At 34.2% G+C, this 10181-nt stretch overlaps 1 protein-coding gene across 1 annotated transcript; it reads left to right on the top strand.

The window, feature by feature from the left end:
- Window positions 1-4154: 4154 nt before the first annotated feature.
- Window positions 4155-7199, top strand: LOC142349172 (uncharacterized). Its single transcript, XM_075400586.1, has 3 exons — window positions 4155-4649; window positions 6965-7138; window positions 7185-7199. The coding sequence occupies exons 1-3, from the start codon at window positions 4155-4157 to the stop codon at window positions 7197-7199; spliced, it is 684 nt and encodes a 227-aa protein (XP_075256701.1).
- Window positions 7200-10181: the final 2982 nt, after the last annotated feature.

The following is a 10181-nucleotide window of genomic DNA, read 5'->3' as shown; positions in this document are numbered from 1 at the left end:
CCGCAATTAAGCCTAACTTAATCAATAATTATTTAATTAAGCCTAACTTATTACTACTAGTAGTACTTTACTACTACTTTATTACTACTTATAGTGCTTCATTACTACTTATTTCTACTTATTAGTACTATTTATTACTACTTATTAAAATTGGCCAATCCCACCTTGATATACAAAGTCTTTGATGTGGGAGGGATTTTTCGGAAAAAAATCAATTTTTGTGGTAGCTTGTATTTAAAGCACTTTAAAGCTTTTAAGGCTTCAATTAAATCTTTATTAAAGTGCTTATTGCGTGCTCAAAATGCGCGCGAATAATAGATACCTAAATTGAGCGGAAACGTGCTACAAATTTGTTACCTAATTTTCGCACCGAATGTTCTTTTATTTCGCAAAATTTGCGGAACCCCTTTTGCGAAAACTGAGATACAAAGGATGTCTTCTAATTTCGTTCATTTTATGTAACTAATTTTCGAGCCAATTTTACTAAGGCGGAAATTTTGGGGTATACCTCTGCACTGTAATGTTAGTATTTCTAGATTTCAGATTTTTCAGACTTACCAGATCAAATGAGCTTAAACACAAAACACAAAGCTCAAACATTCAAACACATTCCCAGTTTTTTATTGAAAAGTTTATTCAACAGTTTCTTTAGTGATTTTGATTTTTGTTCAACGCACAGACTTCTCAGGAGCCGTGTTGTTGGTTTTTTTTGTTCAAATTTCTTCAAATTCACAGCTGAAGAACTCAAGTTATTACTATTTGTTAATTGGTGTTTAACAGACATCTTTTTACTAGCTTGAATCGCAGCCCACTCATACTACTATTTTTGAAACACATATTTTCATGATACAATTTATTATTTTCCTTTTGAGGAAGGATTTTCATTTTTCCTTATAGGGGGATGATAAAGCATTACTCACATGTTTTCATTTTCCGCACTTTATTTATCCACAAAGCGCATTACACATTTCGCAATTTTCCATTAAATAAACACAAACGTTTCTCGGAAACCAGTGACTGAATGTGAATAATAATAGACCGAGTTTAATAAAGTGAGTGCCGCAACAGAAAGGGGCGTAATTTTATCATTTTTGATCACTGTTTTTTAGTATTGAACACTGCGCGTGGGAAAATATTTGTCCCTGCTTTTTACTCAAAGCAGACTGTTGTTCAATATCCAAAACGTTATTGCAAACAAATAAACGTTTCATTCTCTTATTATAAGCTGCTATCAACTGAGAAAACGCAGCTAACCTTCTTTGACTCATTGACTAAATTATTTTTTTGTTCTACTACAAGACGTTGAAACCAAAAACCGGTGGCCAATCACTCTTTGTCTAAATATGAGCATAAAAAACTTGGAAACTTGGAATTATTTATTATTTTGAGTTTCATCTCAGGAAACTTGGTTTATTTTTATAACTTTTTAAAACGTTTTTCAAAGAACACTTTGTCATCATTTTCTTAAAATTGAAGTATTATCTTTGTCTATCCTTTAAAATTTGGTTACAAATTTGTGAAAATTTGACAAAAAAACAAAGACAGGTTTCACTACAATGAGTTTCGGTTCCTGAAAATTGATGTTGAATTTTTTCCCTCAAACGGTGAATTTGTTTTTTTTTTCAACTGCGATTCCATAACAGCATTATTGTCGTTTTTCCATATTCTTCTATAAGTTTTTGCTGTCACCGATGAAAAATTTTCCGGAAGATATGTGGACTAATGTTTGTTTCAAGGTCTTGTTAAGATCTTGTTAAGATTGATATCAACCACTAAGTCATTTTTATAGAAGGAAAATGGCTGAAAATTTCAGCTCCTAATAAAAATAGAAAGTTTCGATTGTTAATTCGTAAATAGTTTACCAGAAATGATAAAGGCAAGAAATTATGCACAAAGCCACACCAGAAACAAACTATGAATTCATCTTGCTTGGTAATAAATTATCTAAAGTGTTCAGCCGTAGTAGTTATGAATAAAAATAATTCGAAATTACAAATATCTTTTGAGAAGCAACTCAGTTGGGTAGAGAAAGTTTGTAGGAACCGACAAAAATTTAGTTTTCCACCCGATCCCAAACTAAGCCAATTAATCTTGCCGCTAAACCAATTATTCGTCTACTGACAAGCAAAATAAACAATGAAATTGCTGAACATTTCAGCTCCTAATCAAAAAAGAAGGAAATCTTGTTCCGAACAGCAAAAAAAGTGAAATTCCAGGAGTGACATATCATAGGATAATGTTTGCTGAAAAAAAAAACAAATAAAAAGTGTTTGACTCGTAGTTCGCTGAATTTGCATAATAGTCAAAAAGTACAAAATTTTTCCCCTTTTTTGGGCTCAAATAGTCGAAATAGTCTCAAACGGGCTCAAAAAAGGACCAAAACAAGTTGCAAACATTTTTTTTCAATTTTACTTACTTTCAGGAAAAAGCAAGGTTTTTTGTATACGTTGTTTTGCTTAACACATCCAAGATAAAGAGTGTTTTTTAAAATAAAAACACTATACAACAATGAACCAATAGATATTTTGGTTCAAAATCTTGCAATTGCATTTAATGTTTTGATAATTTTGCTGATATCTGTAACCGAGCAAAACATTTAAATAACAACCACTTAGTTTACGTTTTTGTACCGGAATAATTTTATCTCGGTCGGTTCAAACATAGTTTTGACGTTTGAATCATTGATTATGTTGATGGCTCGGATAAGTTTTTTGATTCTCGGAAAATTGTGACTCTTGAGTTTGGGCTCCTCTGTAAGTTCAGATTTAACTTGCTTGAATTGCCTGCTTACAATGAAGAGTTCGAAGGTGAAAAAACAATTATCAATTATTATGCAAGGCAATCAAAGTACTGGTGTCTTCAATACAGCTGTATATGGTGCACTTTCAACTTGATCTTTCAACGATACTTTCAAACAATCCTGTTCTCACCTGGGACATGATGCAGCTGTAAGCGTCAAAATTTGAAAGAAATGAACTGAATGTGCTGCAAAAAGGTGCAAAATTTGCTGAATGTGTTGACAGTATAGTTTTAGGAGCTGAATGTGCCGAAAACCAGTATTTTAAATACTTGTCAACGCACTTCTTACAAAATTTGAGCAGCTTTTTCAACAGATCTCATTCATATATTCAGCACTCCCAAAAATCCCGAAATCATCTCTTTCAGCACATAATTTACCCAAATTCCGCACAAATCTTACAAAAATTCAGCACATCTTTCAACACATAAATTCAACACTTCAAAAAAGCAGCAATATTCTTATAAAATTTCAGCCCATCTGAAAAAGAGAGAATTGCAGTGCTTTCAGCAAATTCCTTACAAAAAAATGACGTTTAATTTTGTTGCTCACTATTGATTATAACGTAGTTAGCATGTACGCTCCTTCATATTTTGCAATTCTGTGGAGCCAATAATCAAAAAAAAAGCTGAGTTGTTTTTTATTGATAAATTCATACTTTTGAAAAATAGAATAATTGAAAAGCGTCGCACTTTCATCACATCTAACGGAAGGAAGAAAATTATACTTAAGCTACGTGGCTTCACTTAATCAAGTAATTTGGCTATATACTGCAGCTGTAATCACTGCTTTATCTAAAGACTTGACGATATTTTTAAGTCTTTTAGCAGATTCAAAACTGTTTCTTAATTGGACTGCTCTTGTGCAATGCTGTTTAGTTTTGCTCCGGTGCTGCTTCTGTATGTACAGATGCAGAAAAATGTCATGAGTTTGTCCAAATTGTGCAAGGAAAGCGTTAAAAATGCGTAAGATAAAGGCTGAAAGTGTGTAAGATGGGAGCTGAAAGCACTAAACGTTATGTAAGAAATGCGCTTGAAAAAATATTTATCGACGGATAAATCTTACATAATTTTGCGCTTAATGTGTTGACAAGTGCTGAAATAATGTAAGAAATGTGTTTAAAAATCATCACATTAAGCGGATAATTATTAAAGATCCGCTGAAAAATATTTTCTTTCAGTGGCTGTCAGCGCATTTCTTGCATAATTTTCAGTGAAAACCTCGACCCACTAAAGGCAGATGCCTAAACTTGAGCAATTTATTCCAATAAAACAAATTTTTTGTAAATTTTTTCGCATCCTGATAGCCTTTAATGTGCGCAATAGTTCCCTTTTTTTGGACACTCCAACGTTTACCAATGGCCAATGTCGATGACATACCAGACAGTATTCTGGAAAGAATTCAAAAATGTGGCTTGGAGCAGGACGGTCAAGTGAAGCTGCTCTACTTTTTATCTATAAATGCAGAAAAAGGAACTGTTGATCCCTTCATTAAGACCTTGAGAAGTGCTTCTTCTGATGAAATTTTCGAAGGTGTGGCAAAACGTTTAATTGATGACATCAATTTGGCTGAAAATCAGCCCGAATTTCGTCAATTCATGCAGACAATTTGGACCAACTATATGAAAGAGAGCGAATCTTGCGGGTCTGATGGACAACGACTCAACTTCAGTGCAGATAATAAGGCTGCTGTTCCTGTTTCAAGCGAGTACGTGTTCTTGCGTGCAGTTTCAAGGCTGTCTCCGGATAATTACTGTGCTTTGCTGATGTCTGTCAAGTCCGTTGGTACCGGAAGCCAGCTGGTCCTCTATGCAGAAAAGGCATTGGTCAAGGCTAGAAGTGCACAGCCTGTGGTATGTAGCAATTTTCGTCAACGATTTGAAATTTCATAAACGCCTCAAATGACGAAAAAATGATAAACAATTAATGATGAAAAACCGCAAATTGTGGCCTGTCAAACTGCAGGAAAGTACCGTCTAGTAAATTAAAACACAAGATTGGAGGTTTCTGATATCCGCTAAACTGATTCAGGTGTTTAAAAGCTTGTAATGTATTTGTTATAGATTAAAAAAAGCTCAGATGTGATTTTTGCGATTTTCTTTCCATGATGTAAGAATATTTGCGAATAATGAATTGAACAATGCTCAAATTTGAAGCCTTCAGTACAGTTTGGGACCAAGCCATGAAATTTCAGCCCATTAAACTTTTATGGGCCTATCGATTTTTTTGATACTAAGTATCACTTCAAGTAGATTTCTCGAAAGACCTCAAAAGCAAAAATCCGCCAAAAATTTTTAGATATATCCCGAGTCGACGTTTGGCGGTGAATTTTCTTAAGAAATGCGGTGAAAATGAATGTTTTTCACCTCGTATTTTTTAAGTCTATTTGCGGTGAATGCTGTGAATTGCGGTGAATTATTTATTTTTGCCGCATTCAACGGAATTCTTACAAAAAACAAACTTCCGGTCAGGGGTACGAACTTCTCAGCTACTGCAATTCTACAACTTCTTATTCCACTGCGCCATCTGTCACGTACTTCTGTGATAATTCATGTGATTTGAGCAGATTCAATAAAGGTTGGAAAACAAATGCGACGAATTTTTGTAAGAAATATGGTGATATTCGCGTTGAATTTTTGTAAGAAGTGCGGTGAAATGCTTCGAATTATTTTTTTTACCGCATTCACCGCAATCACCGCATTTCTTACAAAAAATTACCCAAAAACTTCGATCCGGGAAGCATTTCAACATTAAAGTATGCTTAAATCGTCGCAATCAAAATTGACCGAGCGTGTAATTAAGCTTCCTGGTGATGTACTATAACATGGATTCTACGAGCAATTTAGGAAAGTTCGCAAGTTATGCTTTTTTGAAAACAAATCTACAAATATTTTCACAAATAAATTTTGTGGATAAATCTTTTGGCTTGGTAAGATACCACATTGAATACTTGATAAAATGGATGTAGCCTTCATTTGAAAACTTAATATAACCGAAATCCACGGGAACAAAGTCGGCCAATTTGACATCCAAGTTTAGTTCTGCTTCGTGATGGGACTAATTATTTTATTTTATTATCGCAATGATTTCGATTAATTTTGCCTCACACAGTGCCAAATTTTTGTGTTGTTGTTTTTTAATTATTTTTTTTCAAGAACTTTGCAAGATAACCATTTGTCTTGCAAGAATCTTGTAATATAACCATTCGTCTTGCAAGATCTTGCAAGATGACCATTTTTTTGCAAGATTCTTGCAAGATCTTGCAAGATAACCATCCGGTCTCGCCCAGGGAAGTCATATGAGAGAATCGCTGTTTGTTTACCACAGCTTCAAAATAAAACCAACATTCTATGACAGTCCTTGAATTTCAAAAAAGTTGTATGAATTATATTTCGTTGTTTTAATTTTGAAGAGTGAACATTTAGAAGTTGAAGACTTTAAAAGTTGAAGATGTGTGTTTTTAGGACATGTAGATGAAATATGTGTAAATGAACAGAGGGTGTCGGTTTGCTTCTCTTTAATGTATTTTCAAAAACTTTTTCCATAAGCTGCAAATTTTGAGATAAAATGTACAAAAATTTAAATATATATTATGTTTTGATTTTTTTTAAGTTCCAATCCTCGCTTCCAATGATTAATAGATTTGTCTTTGTTGATGAAATTTTGTAATTTTGCTTAAAAAGCCAAAAAAATGATTAGACATATCATTTAAGGATTTTTCTCATCTCTGCTTTTCACAAACGTTTCAGACATTTAAAATCTCGCCCGTTTTCTTAGAGTGGTTGCTTTAGTATTGAAATTCAAGCTTCAAAAAAAGCACTCAGCTCCTTTTAGGAGAGACACGTTACTTAGTGGATATTTAAATTCGTGTCATAAAAGTTTGAAGTTTTAACTCTAGGAATTTTCCCCGGTCACAAATGACAAACTATACAAACCATCATTGGTGTTTTGCATAAGAAAAGCAAAATTACTTTTAGAATTAAGTGTTTTTTGAGAATTCTCCACGTATTAAAAACAAAAATAAAATCCACTTGAAATCTAGCCAAATTTGTATGGGGAACTTTTCTATATTTTGCTATATTTGGAAAAAAACACCCATAATAATTTTGATAATTAAAATTATGCAAAATACATTTTGACTAATCGCAGTGTTTTTGTTAATTGTTAGGCTCGAGTGGCGCTGGTTGCTGGTTTCCTAGCTTATGATATAATAAACAATTTGAGACGCTGGTGGAAGAATGAAATCACGGGAAAGAGGTGTGTCAAAAATATTCTTGACAATGGCGTAGCAGTGGCTGCAGGTGTTATTGGTGGCATGGGAGGGGAAATTGCTGGAGCTGCTGTTGGAGGGGCTGTCCTTGGCCCCGTCGGGATGGCTGCTGGAGCAGTCGGTGGGGCATTAGTGACAGGCGTTGCATCGTCCTACACTGCACAAATTCTGATGGACAAATTGACTCAATGGTTCTTCAAATTACCTCAAAGCGAAGCACTTGAAAATGCTTACAAATTCTTTGGGCTGTCATGCTCGTACGTTATTTGAATCTTTCCCATTACATTTTACCCAAATCGTCAAGGGCAGATATGCCCGATGCGCGTATCTCGTGTTCGTTTTTACTATGTTAATACATTGAAAGTGGAACAATATTGCGGAAAACAGCTAATTTAGCAGAAACCGGCAAAATGGAAGGGAAATTAACAACCTATGTTCGCAAAAGTGTCCTGATCCTAGCCGCGAAATACAAGTACAAACTTTATAACCAATTTTTTGCACGGCTTGTATCACGCATCTGCTCCATTTATGTGTCGATTTTTTGCACGCAATGTAGCTCGATTTCGCATATAATCCGCAATTAAGCCAAACTTATTTACTACTTATTTAATTAAGCCTAAGTTAATACTACTACTAGTACCTTATTACCACTTTATTACCCTGTATAGTACTTTATTACTACTTATTACTACTTATTAGTACTGTTAATTACTACTTATTAAAATCGGCCAGTCCCACAATGAGATACAAAGCCTTGATGTGCGAGGGATTTTTCGGGAAAAAAATCAGTTTTTGTGGTTGCATGTACTTAAAGCACTTTAAAGCTTTGAAAACTTCAAGTAACTCTTTATAAAAGTGCTTATTGCATGCTCAAAATGCGCACGAACAATAAATACCTAAATTGAGCGGAAACGTGCTACAAAACTTGTAACCTACTTTTCGTTCCGAATGTTTTTTTATTTAGCAAAATTGGCGGAACCCCTTTTGCGAAAAGTAAGATACAAATGATGTCTCCTAATTTCGTTCATTGTATGTATCTAATTTTCGAGCCAATTTTACTAAGGTCGAAGTTTTGGGGTATACCTCTGCATCGTAATAGTGTTTCCGTCACCTTTATTTTGGTACTGCGACCCTGGAACAAACCAGGGACCTTTATCGGTTCAAACTTGCTGTTCTAATTAGCAAAAAAAAAAACAAAAAAACGATGCCTTCAGGTTGGGTTTTCACACTTGATGTGAGGAAGAGCCACAAATACTGTTCCTTGAGTTGAAGAATGCCTGTTTTACCAAAAAAGACTTATTTTGTTTGGACCCCATCTTGTCTGATGGCCATATATTGAAACCGGGTCGAATTCCAATTGAATGCATCGCCTTGTTTTTCTTCCAAAAATTTGCAAGTTTTTACAAGTTAAACATTTGACTGACAAGTTCCGACAAGTTAACCATTCGACTTACATTCACCTGATAAATGATCAAATTTGTAAATATTCTCAAATATGGGAACACTTTTAAAGGCCAGTATTTGAACTTATAGGTTAATTTACTGGTATTTACCTCTTTAATGAAATAAACGGAACTCTAATGAAGGTAGAAAAAGAGTAAAACACTTTACGCAAAATGGCCCATCAGAACGCACTTAATGAGTTAGTTTTTTTGACAGCCGGCTAGATCGGACCCACGTAGTGGGGGGAGGAATTATATACTCAACTGGTTTTTTTTTGTTCTGGCAATTTTGGCCAATCGATATATTCATCGCATCGAAGAGAATCCTGAGTAGCATTATTTTAAAGCTCTTCAAGCGTAGAAATTAAAATCAAAAAGATTTTTTTGGTTTTCTTTTTTTTCTGAGTAGCTAACCGGTTTTAAAATTTTTGTGAGCATTTCATTTTTAGGGTTGAACATTTCATTTACTATCAAACGGAGGCACAATGAACATTCATTTTGCTTTAGGGACTCATGGCTCATAGTTTTTTTGGCTTCCACGCTTTGTTGTCGTACTTTTTACTGATTTTTAAGTTACGCCTGCATTATTTGCATTAACTACAAGTGGCATTGACTTTCCATAGAGGGTTAACTGAACCTATCCAAGGCTTTGAGTTCACACCCAACGGCTGCTAGGACCGAGAAAATATTTTGTAGAAAAAAAATAGAAAACCTTTATCTGCTTTTAAAAGAAATTTCTGTGAAATTGAATGTCAGTCACACTAATGACATATGCCTAAAATTGAATCCAAATTTAGTTTGGCTAGAAACCTTGGCGTCTAACTCTTGGTTTTATGACTTTGATACTACGAGTTTTCAGAGAGACTATTTGTGATTTTCGGATATTTCTAAGAAATGCTGATTATTCTAAGAGGTCTTGTCAAAAAAACACAATAGTTGAGGATCAAATTTGCATAGCAAAAAATTTTAGCTGACAAAAATGAGCTGTAAGCTTGTGGTTTTTATGGCTTGGCCATTTTCTTCCCGTAGTTTTCTATTGAACTCTCTTTTTTTCTGTTCTTGTTGTCCTTTTGGTAGTCGAGTCTTAAGACTTATTCTCATTAAAAAGTGATCTCATTTGCTTCCAAGCGAACTAAAAAATGAAGTTTTTTAATGCTTTTTGAAAATTATTGGTTTTAATTGCTCTGATAGTACAAGTTTAATAAATTTTGCTGTTTTTGTACATTAGTTCATTTTTGTTGATTTTTTGAAGTCAGATTATCAAAATACTGATAGATCCTATTGGTGTTAAAAAAAACCGTTGCAACGTATCCAAGTTTTTTCAATAAAAAACTTAATTTCTATATAATTTTGACATTAATCTCTCGCGTTTTTTAAGTGCTCACTTTTGCTTGTAACTCTTTATCTTTGTTGTCGTACAAGTTTTTCAGATTATCATGGGGTCCCAATAGTCTTTTAATGAGTTAATGAATCTAATATGAGTAGTAATATAGTGAGCTACACTCCCCGGGGGGGGGGTGAGGTCCCCCATGTATTAAGATAGGGTATAGCGTATTTTTCGGGATTTGGGTCCTCCCTAACGTATTAAGATAGGGAATGAATTAGCATGTATTAAGATTAGGTATAGCGGCGTTAATGTATTAAGATAGGGTATAGCCGCCATGTATTAAGAT

The sequence above is a fragment of the Convolutriloba macropyga genome, chromosome 11 (genome assembly GCF_964194025.1).
Source record: "Convolutriloba macropyga chromosome 11, txConMacr16.3, whole genome shotgun sequence".
Lineage (NCBI taxonomy): Eukaryota > Metazoa > Xenacoelomorpha > Acoela > Convolutidae > Convolutriloba > Convolutriloba macropyga.
The sequence above is the reverse complement of the archived record's forward strand: the minus strand, read 5'-3'. Positions and strand labels throughout refer to the sequence as shown.

Bases quoted from the DNA above. Each gene is read 5' to 3' on its own strand.
- LOC142349172 (XM_075400586.1), top strand. From the start codon at position 4,155: ATGGCCAATGTCGATGACATACCAGACAGTATTCTGGAAAGAATTCAA. The intron at 4,650-6,964 runs GTATGTAGCAAT...GTTAATTGTTAG, and splicing joins CTAGAAGTGCACAGCCTGTG to GCTCGAGTGGCGCTGGTTGC.